This window comes from Pristis pectinata, chromosome 19 (genome assembly GCF_009764475.1).
Source record: "Pristis pectinata isolate sPriPec2 chromosome 19, sPriPec2.1.pri, whole genome shotgun sequence".
NCBI lineage: Eukaryota > Metazoa > Chordata > Chondrichthyes > Rhinopristiformes > Pristidae > Pristis > Pristis pectinata.
The window spans coordinates 28,608,546-28,632,839 of NC_067423.1; the positions used below are offsets into that span (position 1 = coordinate 28,608,546).

Genomic DNA, 24,294 nt, shown 5'->3' on the forward strand with positions numbered 1-24,294 from the left:
ACACAAGTCAATATCTATGGAAATAATACCCAATTTGAATTTATCCTGCAGTATTAAAAATTAAGATTAGGTGTTAGGAACTTCATTTAACGTCTAAAGAATTCAACATTAAAAGTTCTTATTTTCCCAGAATCTCCACACCAGCTACGGATCCGTTTTCCCTCCACTCTAGTCTTGTTTGTTTAAATCAGTTAGCACAATTCCCATTTCAATAGTCAATTTCCCCTTCTGTTTTGCCTTGAGCTCTCCCACCCCGATAGGAGGCCGATAGAGCGCGTTCATGCATCATTTTCAACTAACTTCAAGTCTATGTCAGAACACTATCCTGTTGTATTGACAATAAATTGCATGTTAAACCCTCTCAGCAGCAATGACAACATTTTATCTTTCAGTAACAATTAGTTATAAGAGTGCCATTTCCACTCTTTTACATCAGCCTAGTCCTGAACGATAGCACATCAGAGAAAATCCTGTTTCCCCTGCAGATTAGAGCACAGCTTTAACCCATTGCTCCCAGACACAGGGGCCATGCCCAAGGAGAGTGAGGTGCTGTGCTGAACCATCCATCCCGGGTGATGCTCGGTCTCATCGCCGAGCGGTGCAGTGACGGAGCCACAGCGGCTACCTGCAGCCCGTGGCTCGGCACTGGTGTCAGGCATGAGGCGCAACCACTACTCTCCCAACACCACGTCCAACCCCTGTAAGCTCACCCTTACCCACAGGACCCTCGCTCTTCAGCTTCACCCACCGCTCAAACTGCCACTTCACCCCTTCTAACGCCACGATTTTAAACTCACTCACACGACCAAAACGCTCGCTGCTGATTGGCGAGTTTAAACGAAGCCGTTGGCGATGGGCGCGTGCGCTGCACAGGCAATGTATTCTGGGAGTTGTAGTTCGAATACAGACCGGCTAAGTTGTTCCAGCAGTTTTAACGTTTTGCGCAGTTGCATTCCCCGCAACATTTAACCTGTTGCAATGACGATCACTCTCAATTATGCAACGCCTTTAGTGCTCCTGAAGTGTCTGTGGTTCCCACGTTGGCCTCATCATTCCACTAGGAACCCGCAAAATTCGAGGAAGCCAGAGTGAGAGCTGATACACGGGAGGTTATGGGGAGATGGGAAGGAAACAGTACGGGGACTTTTAACAAGGCTGGGAATCTGCAGTTGCGTCAGGATTTGTCTGAGGGTACGGAACCGTGGATTAACAGTATCAACTGGAGGAGATCAGCTTAAAACCCAAGAAAAACATTGGTACCAGGGAAGTCAGCTAAGGACGATAAGCTCTATCAGTATAAAATTACAAAATAAAATTTAATAGGGTAGGAATCTGTCCTCTAATGTGTGCTCTAAGCTTGCTCGTATCCAATGAATACTGCTTCTGATTTCAATGGGATTTAAATTCAGAAGCAAAGTTACACACATTTAGAGCACAATGGAATATGAATTACTACCCCGTCCTTTTTGTTTCTATTATATCAAATTGAATAATTCACAATACAATGAAATTATACTGCACATAAACTGATTAAGTAACTGACTTAAACTATAAAAGTATGTGGTATCAAAGAGATTGTGTTAACTTGGGAACACAATTCCCAAAGAGGGTAGTAGTGAATGGATGATCTTCTGATAAAGAGAAGCAAGTACGGGTTCCCTTGAGGCCAGTGTTAGGATCATTGCTTTTCTTACGATAAGTTGATGGCAACATTTTAAAGAGTAAAAATTTAAAGCGGTAACTCAAAACTTGACAATGAAAAAGGTGATGAGATGGATAGTTGTAGATTTCGTTGACCTTGGAGGAATAGGCTTGGTGAAATGGAAAGGCACACGGCAGTTTTAATTTAATGCGAATACCTGCGAAGTGGTGCACTTTTGGAGAAACAACACGGCAAATGAGTTTAATTTAAATTGTATCATTTACGAATCCAAGAAAGGATCTTGAGCTTGGAAGAACAGATAACAAAGTAATTAAGAAAATGTATGGGGTAGTTTGTTGTTAATAAGGACTTTGCAATTGAAACAAGAAAGTTTTTCAAACCCTTTGCAAATGATTTAAGTTGATATAATTTGAAGCAAGTTTTTGAGGACATCAACATCTTAGAATGATATTTAACAGAATGGCATAAGGGTTAAAGGACTCAGGGTTACATGCAAAATCAGTGAAGCTGGGACTGTTCTCCTTACATCAGGGAAGGTTAAGGGGAAACCTGACAAGTTATTCAAAATTGTGAGGTTTTTATAGTGGAGGGTAGATTAGGGGAAGTTTTTCTCCCCCCACATAGTGCATTTCAATTAATAATAACGTTAAGAGGAGCCCTAGTGGAGTGGATTACTCGGAAAGGATAACAACAAAGATAAATGGATAAATCTGATAAATGGAGGTTACTAGGAGCTCTTAAGGCTGATGAAAAAAGATAGCTAAAATAACAATCCTAAGGAAAGAGAATACAATAATTGTCAAGAATTGTACCTTGTTACAGATAAAAGAAAGATAAGAAATGTGTGAGAAAAACATTGGAGCAGAGGAAAGCTGCAGTCCCGCAGCCTAATTAAATCCAAATGCAGGGTATACAGGGTAAATGAATGGATTTGCAGGCACAATTTAAGATTTGACTGTAGCCAACACTGATGTCTGGCTAGAGTACAATCATATCAGGAACTGAATATACTAGGTTACAAGTTTAATAGAAAAGATAGATACTCTCATAAGGGATTAGGGAAGAGTAGCAATGATTAAGGATGAGATTACTTTCATGATAAGCAGTGATACAAAAAAGGAAAGCAGGCAGTTGAGAAAATATGGGTAAAATTTAAAAAAAACAAAGGACGCAAACCTGCAGTGGGAGTTGTCCAGTGGCCCCCTGATAGCAACTAGAAAGTGTTAGAATGAATACACTTCAAGATTAGATAACCATGTAAACAAAGGCAGAATATCTTTAATGAATGATTTTAAATTTAATTTAGATTTAAAATTGGGAGGACAAGTTCATATCAGTAAAGCAATACATATTTTGAATGTGTTCAGGATTGTCTTCTGGAATAACATGTTCTTGAGTTTAATTTAAACTTGGGGCAAGTCTTTGGAGCAAAAAAATACTGCAAATGCTGAAAATCCAAAACAAAAACATAGAATGCTGTAAATGTTCAGCATATCAGGTAGCATCAGTGGTGAGAGAAACAGATGCAATATTTCAAATCAAGGACCCTTCAAACTGGAAAAGTGAAAAATTAAATGTTTTAGATGGCAGAGAGGGAAAGGGTTGGAGAGAACAGAGAGGATGTCTGTGATAGGCTGTTGACCAAAGTTGTCAAGGTAATAATTATTTTAAAATCAGCAGTTGGAGACAGAATAAAAGGAACATTGGTGGAGAGAGAAAAAAAATATGGTTACCTGAAATTGTCAAATTTAATATTACGTCCCAAGGGCTACAATGTCCCCAGAAGGAAAAAGAAGGGCAAACCACATTTGATGAGTATTGAGCCAGACTTAGTTAACACCATAAAGTGAACAGTCACTGGATGGTTTCATAATACGATCAAGTTTAGCATGTTTATTACTGAGAAATTAGAAACAAAGATTCTAGATTTAAGTAAGGCTGACTTAAGGCTAACCAAACCTGACAAAACTGGGAGTAAGAGCTAAAAGAAATAGTAAGTAAAGGAAATTACAAAGGATATTAAAATCAACACAAAAACTTTTAATGATGATATGGAAAATATTTTAAGAATATTGTGGACACGTTGAAAAATTAGTTTACCAGAGTATTCAAAGAGGATGGCATACCAGACACCCCAACAAAACCAATTTTGAATCAGGCATGGGGTACCATTGAAATTAACATATACAAAATAATAGTTCTGAAAAAATAATGACACTAATGTAACAAATCCCAGAACCAGACTACCTCCATACTGGGATTTTACATAAAGTAAATGAGATCATTTCAGGTGACCTTTAATCTTTCAAAGTGTTTTAATTTTAAAAAAATCATGCATTTGGATTGGAAAACTGCACAGGCCTATCTAATATTTAAAAAGGGCAAGAGAGAAAGACGGTTATCCCAAAGTAAGTATATGGTCTGGAAAAAGCAATACAAATCCATTTTGGCTAATTAACATTCATCAGTGTTAATCATGAGCAAAATAACAGAAGCCAGTATATAGATCAATGGACAGGTACACTTTAGCTGAATGTTGTTAACCATGATCAAAGAGGCAGGTTTTAAGGAGTGTCTTAAAGGACAAAAGACAGGCATCAAAGGCTTAGGGAAGTAACTTTAGAGTTTAGGACCTGAAAATAGGGGACTACTAAGATCAAGGAATATAAAATCTGAAGAGGCTGAACTGGAGTACAGATATCTTGGATGGTTTTAGGGCTGAAGGAAGGAGGTCAGGAGTGAAGTTATTAAAAACTTCTACTCCTGAAATTTGACATAAATTTCAAGGTCATATCTGAAAATGACAGTTGATGCTAGGTCAGTGGTTTACATCTTAATTTGAGAAATTTTTGTTAACTAGACAATAAGGGATACAGAGTTAGATCACAGATCAGCCATGATCTCAGTGAATGAGAAAACTGGCTCAAGATTAAATAACCCTACTCCAGTTTTATAAACAGTTGATGGACCAAGCTTCAATAGCTATGTTACAAACTCTTGATCCTAAATGTTGTTCAGAACACCTAGAAAGCAACACCTCAAGTGCAGTATTCCCTTAACACAACAATGAAATGGACATTTTGATTCTGTGCCCACGGCCTTGTGTACAGCTTGGACCGATCACTTTGACTCAGATGCAAATGATACCATTGACACCCAAACTTGCACCGTCATATCACAAGTGAATGTTGTGGCAAAGCAGAGATATTTTACACTCTTACCCTTATCCACTTAACAGACTGCAAGGAAAACAGTTCTAAATATTTATTTATTTAAAACTGAACATTTCAACTTATGTACATTACTAGATCAGTAGGTGGGATTCTGGAACATCAGTAGTTCACAGGTGTGGCTGGTTTTGCATCCTCCATCTCAGCATCAAACCAGCGGTACCTGCGATGACGCCGCAAAACTTCTATTGCTTTAAGTTCGATGGGTGTTGGGACAATTCCCAGGTCCTCCAGGCCAGGAAGGTCAGGGTACTTCATATCTGTGATGTGCAACTAAAATAAATTGAACAATGCATACGTGACAATTTGCAAACTATGATTACTTCAAACTTTTGATATTTTTACTGATAACTTTTTTTTTTAAAGTTCTAAATAAACATTTCCACATTGAAATAAATTTTCCTTTTCAAGAATAGGCACTTTTTTTTTCCCTGAAGTACAATTCTGTTGAAAACATTGACCTAACAATGTGAAATATGGTAACAGTGCACACATACCCTATCCACTTTGTCTCGTGATGTCCATTGATCAAATGGGCTTATTTCAAACAGCCTCGCTGCCAAACTGTCAGAAGAAAATTAAAATTAATGAATAGATTAAAACCAAATAGTTTAAACTGGTCTAAAACAAAATGCAATAAATACTCAGCAGGGCAAGTGGTTACTGTGGACAGAGAAACATAATTAATATTTCAGGTTGATAACCTTTCATCAGAACTAAATAAAATTAGAAGCTGAACACGTTTTAAGTTGCATAGAAGGGGAAGTAGACCCAAAATTACAGCAGAAGAATGTTGATGAATTCATGACTGAGGAGATGCATCAAGAGTTTTCTGGGGCTTCAGATTCCTGAGGCTCCTGGACAAGTACAAGCTTGGGGAGGGGTGGGGGGGGTGGAAAGTAACAAGCTGTTCACAACTGCTATAGAGTAGGATTTAACTATTTAACTATTCTGAAGGGGGATAAGAACTAGGATGTAATATTGGCAAGGGGAAAATGAGATGCACAAAAGTTATTGGGGGGAAAAAAGATGGCACAAGAGAAAGAAACAGTCCAACATTAGGTAAGATCAGCGAGAGATAATACAGAAAGTACAAGAGAGTCAGCAGAAGAACAGAGTATCAATTTTTTAAAATCTCTGTGGAGTCATGAGAAGAGATAATACATGTTTTATTTAGACAAGAGGCTAAATATAAGAATAAGATGAAAAAGCAAGAAGACTTTTAAAGAATAGATGCAAGGTGAGGCAGCAAAATGTCAATGGAATGAAGGCTGGATTTGAGCTTTCAGAGACAGACTACATAATAGGACCAAAGCCCAGAAAGTGGAGAGGTGCACAAAAACATATTTGGTCAGATTGTCTGACCCACTAACAGACCGTTACTGCAGTAAGGTGGGCAGCTCCGTGGAAGCTTGCGCCAGTCTGCACACCCCATGTACTGATCGTGCCGTCCCTTGTTGCAGCACTGAGCTCCCATGGGACTCAGTGTCTCAGTGGAATCACCCAGTCCTTGCAAAGGTGCATATTCCCACTACCAGCAATCCTGACAGGGCAGTCATGACAGAGGTTATTCTACTACTCTCTAGTACATTCAGGCGTATTGCTTACAATAATTGGATGGTGTTACTCTTACTTTTTGATATTTAACTAAAGCTGTAAGCCTTAAATAATGTATTACCTTTAAAAGTATTTTTATTTTCCTGCTTACTTATTGTACATAAGTACATACAGTACATCTTGTATTGTACATATCTATTAGGAGGATAAATTTTAGTGAACTATTTTAGCTATGCTTCCTTCCATTTTCACTCATAATATGAAGTTAATCAGAAAGAATGAATATTAATCTGCACCAATCTTGACTACATACTTTGTTAAAGATTACTAATTAATCATTAGTAAACTTTTAAGCATTATGCAACACATAAGAACATAGAAACAAAGGAATGGGTGTATAACATTTTATTGCTTAAACCTATTCCATCATTTCATGAGATGGTTGATCTGTGATCTAATTTTATACATGTGTTTTCCTCACATCTCTTTAAATCTTTGTTTAACAAATATCTGTTGACTTTGGATTTAAAATTAGTAATTGACCCGGCACTGATTACCATTCACAGAAAAGTCCCAAATTTCGACATGCATGTGGAATTTACTTCCCTCAGATTACAGTCCTAAAAGGTCTGGGTCCAATGCTTAAATACACCCCTCTACTCCTAGACTCCCCAACCCACTGAAATAGTTTCTATTCAATTCATCCAAATCCCTTAAAAAGTGAAAATTTCAATCTAATCACACCTTAATCACCAGATGGTTTGAGGACTAGAAGATTACTGATAAACTCTGTTTTTGTTTTACAATGTGCTTACGCACTAACCACAGACAACTAGATATTCAATGATTTAAATGCAAATACAGCAAGATAGTGCGGACAGTGGATTAAATAAGTAAATAAATTTGATTGGCTGTTAAAGTCAATACCAAGTTTGAGTGACAACCCCTAGTAAGGATTTGATATTTTTTTCAATGTTATACTTATTTGGTATGTCTTAATTGCATTAAATATACAGAACTTTTGAAATAAGATGTTAGATATTTTATGGCTGACAGGAAAGTACAGAAGACCAAAAGTAACCAAAGAACAACATGGCGAGAACAAGGACCTGGACAACCCAAGTAAATTGATGTTAAGATGGCACAGAATTTTAATTATGTGTATATGGCCAAAGAAAATAAACATGCTACAAAATCAAAACTGCAAAAGAAATCAGTAAGCTGGCAGATGACATGATTGGAGCCACTCAGTATCCTCTTATCTTGAGGTTCCAGTTTCAATCTTTATGTTTACCTCCCTCTGAGGAAATTTAAATTGGAGAGGCTCTTTTGCCATTAAATTGGTCAAAGCAATACATTATTGAATTTAAATGACTTGGAGCATGTTTTAGCAATGCTCATTTTATATCTTGCACTTCTTCAGACATCACCAGACTGATTCCAGAGATATCATGGCTGATGCAGGAAGAAAGACGAGACAATTGGGCTTCTGTTCACTAAAATTTAGATAAAGGACCACCAGAAACCTACCAAATTCTAAATGGACTGGATAGATTTGATAAAGGAAAGATGGTCCCAGTAGTGGGGAATTCCAGAACCATGTGTCACAAGTTAAGGATATGGAGTACGTCACTTACAACTGAGGAGGAATTTCTTCACCAAAGAGTGGTAAACCTGTGGCATTCTCCAATATAGAATGCAGCTGAGAGCAAGTCATTGATGTAACATAAATCACTAAACAGTTCAAGCGATATTGTAAGAAAGCAGGAACAGAGTATGGAATATGGATGATCAGTCATGATCATATTGAACGGCAGAGCAGGCTTGAAGAACCTAATGGCCTACTCCTGCTCCTAATTTCTATGTTTCTTTGTCTACATTTCACAGCAATTTAAAAGGCAATTTGTAAAACTGTATATACAATTGTATAGCTTTTGAGCAGATGCCTTTAGGGACATAATCAGCGCATGCAAAGACTTGTCTCAGGGCCTTCTGTGAGTACTGATCATGTTGATATTGCAAATGCCATTCAAATCCTTCAAGAGTTCCACACGAACAGAGAATGGCGAAGGAACAGAGCACGAGGGCCATAACTGAGAGCAAAATACAATCAATCCCCAGATTCCACAAGGATTCAATTCTTGAGAACTATCCATAAACCGATTTTTCCGCAAGTCAGCAATGAACAATTTCATTAAGGGTTGATTAACATGAACATTTATTTATTGTCTTCCCCATGTAGTTACAATGATACATTAGGAGTATGTCCCACACCCAACAGCTAGTTTCAATGGCCTTAAAGTATCAATGGATGTTACATCATTTGATAAAGTATTTTGTAAGTGTCAATAGAATGGATTGCTTTGTGAGTTTCTGAAGCAAATCTCAAATGGCCTGTCACTGTGAACTGGCAGCTGCGTTCTTAACAGAATGGTTGAGTACTGTGGGGAAGTTACATGTAAACAGCTTTTTTTTTTGAAGGCTGGTTGTCCTTCGGACTAGCTGCTGCTTATATTCCATAACTCCTGAAGATCTTTGTATTTCTGTAACTAACTTTCCTGTCTTGAAAAATTCTTTATGTAAATTCTCCCATAAATTTTTAAAGTCAGATTTCCATAGGTCAGGTCTTCCGTAATCTGGGGCGCCCCTGTAGTCAGTGAGTTGTTAGTCAGATGATCTGGCCCAATAAAAGTGCTTCTGAGGCACATCAACAATCATGAGGTTCCGAAAGAATTTTAAAAGCATTTATGCTAGTTTTAGATTTATAGGAGAATCCTCTCAACTACAAGCTCAGAGAAAACCGATGGGGACATATAACGCAATTACACATTTGGAATAACAATGGATTGCAGTGTATTCTATGACATTCATCTATTACAAGTACTTACTGGTAGAGAGGCCTTGGCAATGGGTATGAAATAAACGGTCTATGCATAACAGCATATACATATTCCACAAGGTCATGAAGAAGGTATCGATGGGGCCTGTTGAATGAGCAAAATATTTTTTAGTGTATGGATACTGAACAAGAAATTTTTTTTCCCCCACACAAACAGAAAATGCTGGAAATACTCAGCAGGTCAGGCCGCATCTCTGGGAAGAGAAACAGAATCAACGTTTCAGGCTGAAGACCCTTCATCAGAAAAGAAAATGAGACAAAAGAAGACTACGTAGCTGCAAGGAGGTTGGGGGAGGGGAATGCCTCTGAAAGGATAAAACCCAGTGACCGTGAGGATAAACTGTAAACGAGGTTATCTGGACAATGAATGAATGGGAGCAGTTAAAGGGCCAGAACATTGTCAAAAGAGCCTAGACAAAAGGATGTGGAAGTTGCAAAATGCAGAGCAAGAGGACAAGTCCAAGTCCTCCTCTCCCAGAAAGAAAATAAAGAACAAAAAATGTTGAGCTAATATTACAGATGGATGACTGATATAGACCAAGAGATAAAGTTATCTGAAGTTGTAGAATTCACTATTGAGTCCAGAACCAGACATCTCTTAACCTCCCCTTTCAGCATTTCAGAGACCATTCCCTTCATGACTCCCTGATCCACTCTTCCATTCTCACCAACCACCCCCTTTCTTACAGCACTTTCCCTTGCAACTACATGCAATGTAATGCTTATCCTTTCACCTCTTCCATTCCTACCATGAAGACCCAAACTGTTTTCCAGATGAAGCAGCAATTCACTTGCACTTGTTCCAATCCAGTATACCACACTTGGTGTTCACTATGTGGCCTCCTCTACATTGGAGGACCAAAACACAGAACCATTGTTTTGCAGAACACCTGTGTTCAATCCACAGGGATGACTCTAAGCTTCCCATTGCCTGCCACTTTAACTCCTCATCCCACTCCTACTTTGGCCTTACGGTCTGTGGCCTCCTCTTCTGTCACAGTGAGTCCAAATGCATGCTTGAGGAATGGCATGTCATTTTCAATCTGGACTCGACATTGAATTCTACAACTTCAGGTAACTTGATTTCTTGGTCTATACCAGCCAAACATATTAGTTTAACTTGTTTCTTTTTCCTGAATTGCTGGGCTTGTCCTCCCACTCTGCATTTTGCATTCTTTTGTCGAAGTTGTTTTGCCTATGTTCTCACCCTCTAACTGTTCCTATTCATATGTTGACCAATTAACCTTGTTTACAGCTTATCCCAGTGACCCTGATTTTACCCATCAATCCCCTCCCACTCTCACCCAACAGCTTTGCAAGTTTCTTTTGTCTCCTTTTCATTCTGACAAAGGATCTCTGACCTGAAACGTTGACCCTGTTTTTCTTCCCACAGATGAGGCCTAACCTGCTGAGTATTTTCAGCATTTGGAGTTTGTGTTTTAGATTTCCAGCATCTGCAGTTTTTGTTGATTTTCACTTACATGTCTTTTCAATTCATTTCTAGGATCAATCTGAATATCCAAGTTCCTTCCAACTTATTTTAACTAGCACATCAAATAACAATGCTTCGTGAATGTGTTGGCTCAGATTTCTGGCATTCATTTACGAGTCAAAAGCTTATGTTTTTGATTCCACTCTCATCTAACAGTGAAAGGCAGAAGTGATAGACTGCTGTATTGTTGTATTAACCTTCTATAGAGACATTAAATCCAAAAACTATATATGCCTGCTCCAATATTTGAGGTGGTCTTTAGAGGTCACATGGCTCTACTTGAAGCCGCTACTTTTCCCTCAATTCGCGCCTCACCAACCACCACCTAAAGATTGTTCTATTCTCATCAATCTTGCATTAAAGCCTTACACCCCCAGGATACAATGGCACAAATATTAATCCCAAGTGATTTTCCCTATTCATGGTTAGCATCACATCCATTTGTGATCTGTGTTATCTGTGTGGAGTTTGCACATTCTCCCTAGAACCATATAGGTTTCATTCAGGTGCTCTGATCTCCTCCCACTTACCAAAGGTGTGTGGGTCGGTAGGTTATTTGGCTGCTGTAAATTGCCCAAATGTGTAGTGAATAGAAGAATCTTGGGGGGGGGGGGGGGGTAGAGGTGGGAATGTGGGGAGGATAAAATGGGTTTAGTGTAAATGGTTGGTTGGTTGTCAGTGTAGACTCAGTGGGCTGAAGGGGCTGTTTCCATGCTGCATCTCTCTATGACTCTATGAACATCCCTGTATAATGGGAACAATGAGCTCCAAAGTTGTAAAGCCATGGATGGGGGAATGAATTTGGAGTGTGTTGTGTATTTGACAGATGGGGGGGGGGGGGTGCAGGGGGGAGGTGGAATTGAAATTATGGGCAGGAGGAGCAAGTAGTAATTGTGAGGCTACTAAAAGCTTACCCAACCACAGCATATGTTTTCCCAATGGAATCGGGGTCTTTAATAGCACTTACAATTGCTTTAGCCACATCCACTACCTATTTATTAAGACAGAAAAAATAAGTTTAGAATTAACTGAAACAATCAGCAGGGACATAATGACTATCGAAATAATGTAAATTAATCAAAACCCATTTTCTAATGTACATACATATACAGGCTGCTTCACAGTCTTCTTGCCCATAGAAATAAGTGGTGTGGCACGCCCAAACCACCGCATATCTGGAAAATAAAAATTGCAATGTCATTCAATTATGTCCTTAAAAATAGGAAAATTAAGTAAAGGACAGGTAAATGTTTCTCACAATGAATACCTGCAATATGCACTCCTGTGGATTTATTAGTTAATAGTAGTGAAGTAAAATACTTTCAATGAATTTAAAAATAAGTTCTTATTCCACACTCCAATTCAATCCAGACTTTTGTTACTGAATAATTTTTGCTTAACCTGTAAGTATCAGGCTGGGTTGTCTTTAATGCTTGAAACCAAAGCTAATTGATATAAACCATTCTCTTATCCTGAATCAATTTCGATTTTAACTTTGTGACCTTTATTACCCTCAATTTATATAAACTGATATACTTTTTTTTGTACAAACTCAACACATTTAGAGATTTTGATCTACTCATCACTGTATTAAGATGTAATCTAACCAGGGCTTTTATACATCTGCAGCACAAGCCCCTTGCACTCCAGTCCTCCAGATATAAAGGCTAGTATTGCATTAATCTTCTACAAATATTTCCCAAGACATGATTATGTTTTATGTTCAAATCTGCTTGGACCTTCATTGCTTCTATGATTTTACTATTCAAAAACTAATTTTAATGCAAATCCACTTGGGACAATTTTATCTATTCAATCAATTCCATTAGTACTTCTTTGTAACTGAATGCTTACATATGCATTGCTTACATTACCTATCTTTGCATTTTTGACAAACATCTAAAAAAAAAGTATTTTATTAAAAAAATGAATAGTGGTAGGATACACAAACTGGTAATCAAATACATGTCATAAGTCCACACCATCTCCCTCCACTAAGCTTATTTCTAGCCAAGTCAATAAATTGCCTTCAAAAAACTAAGTCTCATGAGGAATTTTATCATTTCTTTTTTAAAGTTCATTCAAATAACATACATATATACTGTTCTGACCTTTAGTCAAGGCTGAATATTGGTGAAGGAATGTTTTATTAACTGAAGAGAGCCACAGAGCAGGATGCACCAAGGACCACAATTAATATTATTGCACTTCTTGTTATGTACAGACGTTCTGGATAAGTGGCTAAAAATGTGCTTTCATCGGTGCAACAGAAAAGCAGCTGAATTTACATTGTACCACTTAGGAGGTACAAATTCATAGGGATCTGAGGGTGTATATTCACCAATCCCAAAGGCAGCAAGCTGGTTGATAAAGCAATTAAGAAAGCATATGTGAGACTTGGATTTGGAAATCAGGTCAATGAATACAAAAACAAGTTATGCTAAAAGTTTACTTTCTATTGGTTAGGGCTCAGAGTGAGCACGAACATTTAGGGAGAACTAGCAGAAGACATAGATATGGTTCACTGAAATAATACCAGAGCTGAAGAACTTCAGTGAGATGGAGAGATTGCAAAAGCTGGGATTCTTTGTCTTATAGCAAATGAAAATTTACTGTAGGTATTCAAAACTAAAATGTTTTGATAAGGAAAGAATGGAGAAGCTACTTCTTCTGATTTGGGCTGATAACCAGAGATCACTGATTTAAAATAATTGATTAATGAATCATACCGAAAAAGATTTGCGCCCCACGTCCATTATATAGAAAGTTAAGATTAGAAGCATACAAGGGTGGTGGGATCAGATTTTATGAGAAATTTCAAAAGAAAATTAGATATGTATTCAAAGTACACCTATTTGCAGGGTTGCCTGTAAAAAGGCAGGTGTAATGAACTGGATTGGACAGATTTTTTATTATTGAACAGATTCATGGCATCAGTCTCCTTCTATGTCCTATATGGTTCTGTAGGCAAAGAGTTCCATTTGACAGAGTAATAGTCTGGTTCAAAGATTTTATCAATTCTACACATTCATTGAGATTCAAAACACTTTAGTGTTGCAAAAAGACTCTTACGTGAAAAATAATTTAGGAATTTGTCTTCTCTTCCAAATATTTCAGATGGTTTGATGATAATGGAATCCGGAAACTCTTCTCTCACAGCCCCTTCTCCAACAGCCTGACAAAAAAAATAAAGCAAGCATATTTCCATTCACTCTTACACTTTGCTGCCAATTTCTAAAGACTTAAGTTTTCACAATCTACCATTTTTCTTACCTTTGTTCTTAGGAGCTTTGAAATACTCTTTATGTCAGCATTTAGATGAGAAATATGGATTAATTTTTCAATTCCAGCTTCCTTTGAGGCATGAGCAATATCTTGTGGAATTTTCACATGTACATCCTCAAATTTGAAGTTACTAAAAGAAAGAAAAACATTTAGTCACAAATAGCCAAAAAAAAAGAAAAATGTGATGTTTTTGGCAGTCACTGTTATCAAATACTCCCAAGTGCAATATTAGCTGGATGCAGAGAAAAGATCATACCAATAGCTCTAAAGAAGTTGAAGAGATGTATACAGGTGTGTCTTTATGCTTAAGAATTAAGGTGGTTTAGGGCACCAAAGTCACGAACAGTCTGGTTTAAGAGACCAAGCAGGGAGTGAAGGATAGAAACTGGACCAATGGTGCAAAATTTGTGGTGACAATGAAAGATACATGTTCAGCTGACAAGATTTTGGTTCATCTGAGATTGACTGTCAGACCAATGTGACACAAGTCATGAAGTTAAAATAAATATGGGTGAAGTAGAATTAGATGACAACAGGATACATTTGAGATTATGGTCCAAGGTCTGGTTGATGTTTAGAGGGTACAGCCATCTGCCTTCATAGATAAATCACTTACTTGTTAGCATTGCTTTAGTAATGCAGGAGTTGAAATTAAACAATAGAGACTGGCAATTCACTTTCAAGGGATATTATGAATGCAAGCACATATCCCACCCTCTATGACAGAACGGGTAATTTTGCCTTTGTGTGAGTATAACAGAAAATCCATTTTCAAACTCTACAGATTCAAAGAGATGTAAAGTGAATGGTCAATTCATCACCCCCTATTTTACACCATCACAAAACAACAAATTTACCTCTGTAATAGTACTTTGTCTATTTGCTGTTTAACTTCAATAAACTGCCTTAATAATTGAGATGTATATGTCCAGGATAAGGTAATGTTATTGAAAACAATCTATCCTGCTGATGTCTCAATAAGTAATTCCAATGTACACATGCTGCTGAGCTTAATGGACAAGAAGATCTAAATTGTGTGATAGTAATGTGCGATTGTGTAGTATGGGCGTAAGATGCTGGCATTTACATTAGTGCGTGGATTTGGTACGTCACCAAAGGCTCTTACAAATTTCTACAGATGTATGGTGGAGAGCATTCTGACTGGTTGCATCACCGCCTGGTATGGAGGCTCCAATCTCAGCCAGCTCCATCACGGGCACAACCCTCCCCACCATCAAGGACATCTTCAAGAGGCGGTGCCTCAAGAAGGCAGCATCCATCATTAAGGACCCTCACCATCTAGGACATGCCCTCTTCTCATTACTACCGTCAGGGAGGAGGTACAGGAGCCTGAAGACCTACATACAATGATTCAGGAGCAGCTTCTTCCCCTCTGTCATCAGATTTCTGAACGGTCTATGAACCCATGAACACTACCTCATTGTTCCTTTTCTCATTGCACTATTCATTTATTTTATAATTTTTAATGTCCTTGCACTGTACTGCTGCCATAAAGCAACAAATTTCAGGTCATATAAGACAGTGATAATAAATCTGATTCTGAATGTTACTACTGATATGTCATCTACTTTGAATCAATACCTTGAAAAAAAAAAGGAGCAGACTGAGAGACAAACTGCAGTCTCATAGAAAAGCCATGTGAGTTCTATTCTGAGTTTACCACTTAGTTCCAGGTTCCATTGCCCAGTGGAAATAGAAAGTATCCTAAATGCACAATAATGTACAGCAAGATAATTATTGTCCTCGCTTTGATAAATTAACACTTACCGGGTTTCCCATTCCCTTCCAACAAGGTTAACAACAACATTGGAACATTCTACAGCTCGCCTGGTAGAATCTTTATCTCTGGGATTCCATTCCTAATAAAAATCACGTCAAAGAGTACTGATTAACATTACGTTTCCAAGGTTTGCAACATCACCACCTCTGGTATCTAGCATGCAATACCCACAAACCAGAAACCTAAATAACTCATTATATGTGTTTATATTTATTATCTATTGTTGTGCTATTATTTGAATTCTTTGGGGTGGCAGATTTCATCTGGGATAATTTCAGTACTATTTCAGGTTAAATCAGACTATCATTATTATTACAAGTTAAAAACATTTTTTTAGAAATGGAACTTTACATGTGGCTCTTGAGGTTGCATGAAATGCACCCTGTCAGTTTACAGAAACAAAGGGAAAGACTCTCTAGCTCTGAAAGCAGTCAGTTATTTCAACCAATTCCTTAGACTGGATCATTGCCACCATACGAAATACACACACGTTCCAACCACCTAACACTTTGGCAACATCTCATCTGAAGGACGGACAGCACCTCCAATTACTATTTTTATTCATGTAGCCCATTTAATGCTAATAAGTCCTAAGATATCTCAAGGCGATATCATGGCAGGTGAACACACACTTTAAGCAGCATATTAAATAAGGAAAGAGAGGCAGAGAAGTAAAGAGAAGAAAATAGAGTTTAGTGCCTCAGCAGCTGAAGGCACAAATGCCAATGCTTGTGGTTAAATTCAGGGATAACCAAGCCATCAGAATTAGAGTATAGATTATATGATTTATAGATAAGGGTTATAGAGCTGTAGAGCATACTGAACTGGAGAGTCAGCCTGAATTATGTGCCACAATCTGTAGAGTGAGTCAAACCCATAAATTCCTAACTCAGGTAAATTTGCTGCCAACTGAAGTACAGCTAACTCTCTGATCACAGCATTTTGAGTGAAAGCAGCTTTCACCAGTTGATAGCAACTTACTCACACATTTCCACTAGATCACTGCTTATTACCTCATAACTTCATTAGAACACAGTTATTCAGAAGTAGGAGAAATTGTAGCACAATAAGTCAACAACATTAACTAGACTTTAAAAACCCATTAAACTTATCCACCAGTTAAAGTTCCACATTTTCTTACAAGACTCACCAGAAAAGTCAGCTGTCCAAGATCACCCATGGGTTTGAGATGGTTAACATCATATGGATCACAGCGATATGGGATCACTACTTGAGAGCCAATCCGCCCTAAAAGCAAGGAGACATTTTATTATTAAACAGAACCCCTTTATATTATAATGAAGCCTTCTTGGCACTGTGCATACTGGACATGGAGATCAAACTTGTCAAACAAATATCATCAGAGTCAATTAAAATTCAACGTTTGAATATTTTCTAAATGCTTCAACTTTTATCTTCATTACAATATTATTTTGTTTTGGTTGGTCAGAATTCTACTCTCTGCATAAACCCATCCAAAAGTCCCAAATCAAAGCTTTGAATGGAGAATTTCTGTTCACCAAAACAGAGTGAATCTGAAAAGCATAAGAAGTTATAAAAAAAAATCCATCAGGTGTTAACTCCACAAATCTAAGCAGGGTTTGTATGTCATGAAATTTATAATGCAGCTGAGTAATAAAAACACTTTCGTTTAATTATTTATGACAAGCATCATGAAATGTCATTCAGGACACTGAAGTACCTATACTAAACTCTAACCTTGCCATCAAAAGTAATCTCTTTAGAATTACCTTGGTTCTATTGGGAGGAATTGTTATACTGATGGAGAAAAGTTGTCTTTTCTCCACCTTTAAACAGATGAATATTATTTTTAATCATGCAGTGATTAAAAATTCTGATGCAGTGATGAGCTGCCAATATGGTGGGGAAAGCCATTATAAAACAAAATACCCTTCAGATTTGGATACAAAACACAAGAAAGAGGAACAGGAGTAGGCTATACAGAACCATTGACCCAGCTCCATCACTCAATAAAGTCATGGCTGATCGAATCTTGGCCACTCTTTTTCCCTCTTTGTGTAACCTTGGATTCCTTTGTAGTCCAAAATAAATCTCATCCTTAGATATAATTAGTGGCTCAGCATCCACAGCTCTCTGAAATAGAGAATTCCACAATTCACAGCTCATTGAGAGAAAAAGTCCTCTTCCTCCCAATCTCAAATGGTACCCTTTTCTGGAAACCCTCTAATTCTAGATCTCCCCACTACTGGAAACCTCCTTGATGTATCTACCCTGAATTGCTCCCTCAGAATCTGATATGATCCAAGAAGATCATCTCTCATTCTTGTAAACTTCACTATTATAAGCCAAGTTTGCTCAACCTTTCCTCATATGGTAACACCTTCAACCCAGAAATTGGGCCAGTAAATATTCTCTTCATTGCCTCCACTGCAAGTATATTATTTCTTAATTGAGACCACAATCACGTTCTTCAGTTATTATAGTTCAAACCATACTTCCCAAGTTTTGTACTTCATCTCTCTTGCAAAACAAAAACCTGAAATTCTACCTACCTTCCTAATTACTTGCTATACCTGCATAATGATTTTGCATTTCTTGTATGAGGATACCCAGATCTCTTGAAACACCAGCATTCAATAATCTCATCCAAGGTTTAGCCGCTGCATGGAGCCCACACTCCATCTCAAGCGCAGCATGGTCAGCTCATCTCTCCCTCCAGATCCAGAAAAGGCAAGTCCAGTCAGAGGATAGTGAACAACAAGCCCAGATAGCAGACTGGGTCCAGCTGAACATAAACTTCAACACCAAACTCTAACTATAGTAGCAGCCCGCTAATTACAGTTTATAAACTTTAAAATGACTCCTTTAATCCAAGCTCGGTTTTCTATTCTTAATACCTCAAGGAATAACCTTCTGCATGACACCTTATTAAACCCATTGTTGAAATCCAAATATATTACATCCATTGTCCACCCTGCTAGTTACATCGTCAAAGAACCGTAATAAATTTGTTAAACACATTTCACCTTTTATAAAACCCCTTGGATTCTGCCTATTCATTTATGATTAGAGTGGCTTGTTACTACCCTATTAATATTGGGACCTCAGCAGCTTCCAATGACAGGTTAGGCCAATAGCTTTCTCTTGCCTTCCCTTTTGAATAGTAATATTACATTTGCAGTTTTCCAAGTAGCTGTGACTATATCAGAATCTGAGGAATTTAGGAAAATCACAACTAATCAACCCTGTATCTCAATAGCCCCTTCTTTCAGAACACAAGAATGCAAATCAGGGACTCGTCAGACTGATTAGTTTGCCTAATGCTTATTCCCTCATGATAGCAATGATTTTAAGTCCCTTGTTCCCTTTTATCCTGATTTCCAACTATGTATGGTGCATCTTCAGAGATTATCTCAGCTAGTAACTCTGCTTGTGCACTTCATAAGAAGTCAATGCAGAAAGTGGGTACACCAGCAGTGAGTTAACGTACAATTCAGTCTTTTGATGGTTGAACTATTGAAAGTGATTGACTATAATGTTGCGACCTATATTGCATATGCCGAAACCTTTCTTTGATGGCAGCTTTTGAAATCTTTGATATGTCAAGTTTTGGGGATTCAATCATCCTTTTTATATGCTTTAAGGATATAAATTTTCTCTCAAGTTATTATGTGGCATAATGTATTCTTATAACTGTAGCATCCATAACAAAAACTCCTTTGCAATGCATTGAGTTTGAAAGTAACCTTTCTCTTTAAATGGCAAGTGTTTAAGGAAATCTTTCTGTATGAAAAAATAATTAAGAAATATATGTTCTTATTGTCAATCACATCAAAAAATTTAAGTGTTGGACCTTACCAAGTCTGTTGACCACATATCGTCCAAGAAATCCAGATGCTCCAAAAACCGTAGCCACAATCCCACTAAAAGATGATCGACCACCTTTACCAGCAGGAACAACAGCATGATGAATATTCCGTTTCTGAATAAAAATGGACACTTTTGAGGCGAAACCAGGTGACACAACACCTGCAATGTAACACAAGTACATAAGGTTATCTATGTATGGTTCATAACAGGTAATAATTGATATCTGTAGAAAATACTACATACAATTCAATTCTATATTTTTAAAAAAGTAACTTTTATATATCAATAAGGCATTGCTGCCTACAACTAATGTAGCAAATTGGAAAAAAATACTATTCAAGAGGTGCTCTTAAAATACTAAACTTTTACAAGGTTAAGAAAATACCAAGGTGTTTAATAAATCAATTTAACAATATCAATTTAACTCTCAAAGCCAGTGGCCTCTGGTTCACTGCAAAATTCATATTCCACATCCACCTCAGCAATATCTTGCAAAAGATTCACTTACTCAAAAGTTTTCGTCAACTTAAATTAATAGCCTTGTAGAATGAAAGAAATCAAATGAAAAATGAACTTGGATATATCTGCAATGAAATTTGATCAATTCAACAAAAAATTCCAACACAATTCCTTTAAGATGTAGACTTTTGAGACATCTTAAAACAAACATTTTAGGATGAAAATAAGTATAATTTCAAGTGGCAAAGGAACTAATTTGTTCTGATTTTAACAGATTTAATTCATTAAAGGATTAACAAAGGCTGCTACCCTTACTTCCTAAGGCCCATTCATTAACTAGTTTCACATCCACCTAACCTTTACTTGGGGTACCTCTGACATCTTCTCCATTCATTAAACTTCCAAATTCAAACAATAGCCTTCAAACAGATACAAAATCATAAATCTTCTATATTCCATATTTACTTGGATTATCTCCATTATATCTGATCTGATGACAATTTTACCATCAGCTGTTAAAATACATTCAGCCACAATCCATATTTTAACCATCCTTTAATACCCCTTGTTAACAAAAGAGAGTTCCTTTATTTCTCTTTCCATAACAAGAACATCAAGTGGTCTTCAATCTGAAACATTAATTCTGTATCTCTTTTCACAGATGACCTGCTGAGTATTTCCAGCAATTTCTATGCTTATTTCAAAAGTCTTTTTGGCACATACTTCATCAAATAAACTAGCACACCCAGATTAATATCACCAAGCACCCACTAGACAAAGCACAACTATGGCACATATAGAGTTAACTGAGGCCCTAAATGCTCTTTTCACATAAGGCAGCAATGTGTACACTTCCTCCAGTCCATCACCTTGTATTTGCTGATTATATTGTGGGATCTTCTACACGAAACAGATTAAATGCAGGCTGCATTCCAGGTAGATTGACTATTCCATACTTCCTCACAACTTGAGAAAGCTATTTATGCCAGCTCACAGAACAATCCCAATCCCCCATCTTTCCCTGTAACCTATTCTCCCCCTACTGTTCTACTGCCCCACCTGCACAAAGATCAAGTTACCATAGCCAAATAATCTACCATTCCTCTTGTCTTTAGCGTGTGGGAGGAAACCCACATATTCACAGGGAGAGTGGGCAAACAACACACAGAAAGCACTGGAGGTCAAGACTGAATCAGGTCACTGGAGGTCAAGACTGAATCGGGTCACTGGAGCTATCAAGCAGCAGCTCTCCCAAATGAACCACAACACCACCCCACCATGAAGTGCAACAACAGACTATTGCACAGGAGAGAAAACTGGTTCAGGTGAAGGAAGACCAGCAGATAACCTACATCTGCATACTATGAAAGGAAAGGGACCTGACAATGGATTATATACAGAGTCTGCAAACACATGACAGAAGAAATTTAACATAAGGAATTGTAAAGGAAGGTAGAACGAGGAATGACACCATAATATAAAGGGTATAATTCTAACAGGGATATAAGAACACAAACAGACATGGGTGGATTTGCACACAATCTTTCAAGGTCATAGGAGGGGTGGAGTAAACCAATAAAAAAAAACATATGGAATCTTGGAATTTATAACTTAAGAACAGAGCATACAAAACCAAGGTTTCATTGAACCTCAATGTATAACTTCCAATTCCGATTAACTCACTAATGGGAATAATGTGATGGCTTTTCTAGAGAAGCAGCAGGAAAGAATTATTAGAATGATCCCTGGGAGAAAGCAGTACAATTGCATGATTTTCTGCTTTATGGAGATCGATCCTACTCATGGAGAAGTTAGGATTGTCCTCCATAAAGCAGAAAGTGTTTAAGAGGCTTTCGGTGTACAAGATCATGACAGGTAATGTGCAAGGTGAACAAAGTAAAGCTGTTCCCACTGCCAGAAGTGTTGAAATCAGAGGACAAAAATTTAAAGCAATAGGCTTATGAATCCAAGATAACACTGGGAAAAACTTTTCCATGTAATGAGTAGTCAGGATCTTAATAAAGAATTTTTTTTCTTTATTAACTATCACGATCATTAATTTAGAGTATTGTGATCCTAAGTAATTATTTAACACAATGTATTCAGTAGTATTTTTACTCACTTTTTGATGCAAGTACTCTTTTTTTGTGGAATTAATAAAAATATTGTGAAAGAAAGGATCTTGAAATCACTGCCTGAAAAGGTGGAAGGTGAGTCAATCTTCACTCTCAATGGGAAATATATAACTATTGGGGGATTACCAAAGGAAAAGCTTGAGAAAGAATTATTGCTGACAACTGGCAGAGATCAATGGGGCAAATGGCCTCCATCCATTCTGTGACAATGCAATGATTACATACACATTTTATTACAGAGGAAGAAAACAAACACTCTAGCAAAGGAGGAGGCCAGCTGGTAGGTTATATACACATACGTCTTGAAAGAGATCCCAGCCTGAAAACTATATGCACATGGAGCAAGGGGAGGGGGGAAGGGGAGTCAGATACGAAACTGTGGACTATAAACACTCTGTGCCAGGAAGGGAAGGGGAGTAGTGAGGGGCTGAGAGGAGGACGAGATATCAGGCTGTGGGTGACCTTTAGGTACGCCCTGCCCGAGGGAGACGGAGCAAGCTGCACAAGCGGTTGCAGGGGGCGGGCGGGCAGGCAGGTACATACAAACCGCCCCAGGTGTGTGTCAGGGAGACGAGGCCGCCGGTTGTGCACCACTCCGGGGGGGGGGTTCGGACCCGGGGTTACATACACCCCAGGGCAGTGAGAGAGGAAGCTCGCTGCACACGGGCCGGGCCGGAGGAGCGGGACCCGGGACGGTGAAACCACCGACACTTACGTGACATTGGAAGGACGCGGCCGCCGACCCGGCCGCCCAGCACCGCCGCCATCTTGCGTCAGCTGACGCCCGCTAGCCAATCACAGGGCAAAGTGGCGCGACGTCACGAGGAACTGCAACGGGGCAAATATTGGAAGCGCCCCTCGGGCTGCGAGGTGAAGTCGGTTCCTCCGCCCACGGTCGCTGCCTGACCCGCTGCAGCATTTTCTGTTTTTGTTTCGGACTTCCAGCATCTGCAGTTTTTGCTTTAATTCTAACTTACGGGGCAGAGTCAGTGCACCAAACAACAACTGTGATCCGGAGGGTCAGTGCCCAAAACTCTGGACTGTGCATCAGTCGGACAGTGCAGCAAGGATTTCAATACATCCGGCGCTGCACCATGCGCCTAACGGGGACAGTACCCCAAGCACTGCATCCAACGGTAGACAGTGCACCAAACACTGCACCCAATGGGAGACAGTGCCCTTACACCGCACCGTGCACTGAATGAGTGCGGTGCACTGATCACCACATCATGAACCCAATGATGACAGTACCGCAAACACTGAACTGTACACCCAATGGTGTCATTGACTGAACACCGCACCGTACACCCAATGGGGACAGTGCTCTGAATACGGCACCGTACACCCGGTGGGGACAGTGCCACCAACATCCCACAGTGGACTCAGTGCGGTCAGTGCCACCAACATCACACAGTGCACCCCGTGGGGTCAGTGCACCCAGCACCCACAGTGCATCGACAGGGTTCACAGAAACAGCACATGGCAAAAAAAGTGGCATAGATGAGGCATTATAAGAACTTACATTGATGAGCCAGTGTTTCACGTATAAGGGAGTGCAAGAGGTTACAGCCATTGTCTGAGTATCTGAAGGCACTGCTCATCAAGTTCTGGATGCACTTTAGCCCCATACTCCTGATGTTTGGAGGACTGGTATGGAAGTTGTGTGGGGGGGGGGGGGGCAATGTGGTGAATTTGTCGATCCTGCTCCACCATTTGATAAGATCATGGCTGATCTGGCTGTGGACTCAGCTCCACCTACCTGCCTTTTCCCCATAACCCTTAATTCCCCAAAAATCTATCTAACTGTGTTTTAAATATATTTAATGATAGAGCCTCTACTGCTTCCCTGGTCAGAGAATTCCACAAATTCACGACTCTCTGGGAAAAGCAGTTTCTCCTCATCTCCATCCTAAATCTATTC

General features: G+C 38.6%; 2 protein-coding genes across 10 annotated transcripts in view; both read right to left on the minus strand.

The window, feature by feature from the left end:
* Window positions 1–1,018, minus strand: part of gtse1 (G-2 and S-phase expressed 1) — a 38,335-nt gene extending 37,317 nt beyond the window's left edge. For 5 of the 9 annotated variants that reach the window (XM_052033796.1, XM_052033799.1, XM_052033798.1 and 2 more), the window contains exon 1: window positions 717–789. The gene's annotated coding sequence lies outside the window, so the exon portion shown is untranslated. Of the gene's footprint in view, window positions 1–710; window positions 813–909 lie in introns of those variants that run through there. The other 4 variants (XM_052033792.1, XM_052033795.1, XM_052033794.1 and 1 more) reach the window with 4 other exon arrangements.
* Window positions 1,019–4,912: 3,894 nt separating this feature from the next.
* ndufa9a (NADH:ubiquinone oxidoreductase subunit A9a) lies at window positions 4,913–23,215 on the minus strand. The gene is made up of 11 exons (XM_052033790.1): window positions 23,089–23,215; window positions 19,768–19,938; window positions 17,078–17,175; window positions 15,915–16,006; window positions 14,115–14,256; window positions 13,914–14,016; window positions 11,946–12,016; window positions 11,756–11,832; window positions 9,339–9,434; window positions 5,391–5,457; window positions 4,913–5,166 (listed from the first exon to the last, which is right to left on the minus strand). The coding sequence occupies exons 1-11, from the start codon at window positions 23,138–23,140 to the stop codon at window positions 4,996–4,998; spliced, it is 1,140 nt and encodes a 379-aa protein (XP_051889750.1). The 5' UTR covers window positions 23,141–23,215; the 3' UTR covers window positions 4,913–4,995.
* Window positions 23,216–24,294: the final 1,079 nt, after the last annotated feature.

Excerpts from the sequence above, each read along its gene's own strand:
- ndufa9a (XM_052033790.1), bottom strand. The coding sequence starts at position 23,140 with ATGGCGGCGGTGCTGGGCGGCCGGGTCGGCGGCCGCGTCCTTCCAATG. Across the intron at positions 17,176-19,767 it reads ATATGTGGTCAACAGACTTG|GGCGGATTGGCTCTCAAGTA; the intron begins GTAAGGTCCAAC and ends CCTTGCTTTTAG. Across the intron at positions 12,017-13,913 it reads ATTCCTAAATTATTTTTCAC|ATATGCGGTGGTTTGGGCGT; the intron begins GTAAGAGTCTTT and ends TTTATTTTCCAG.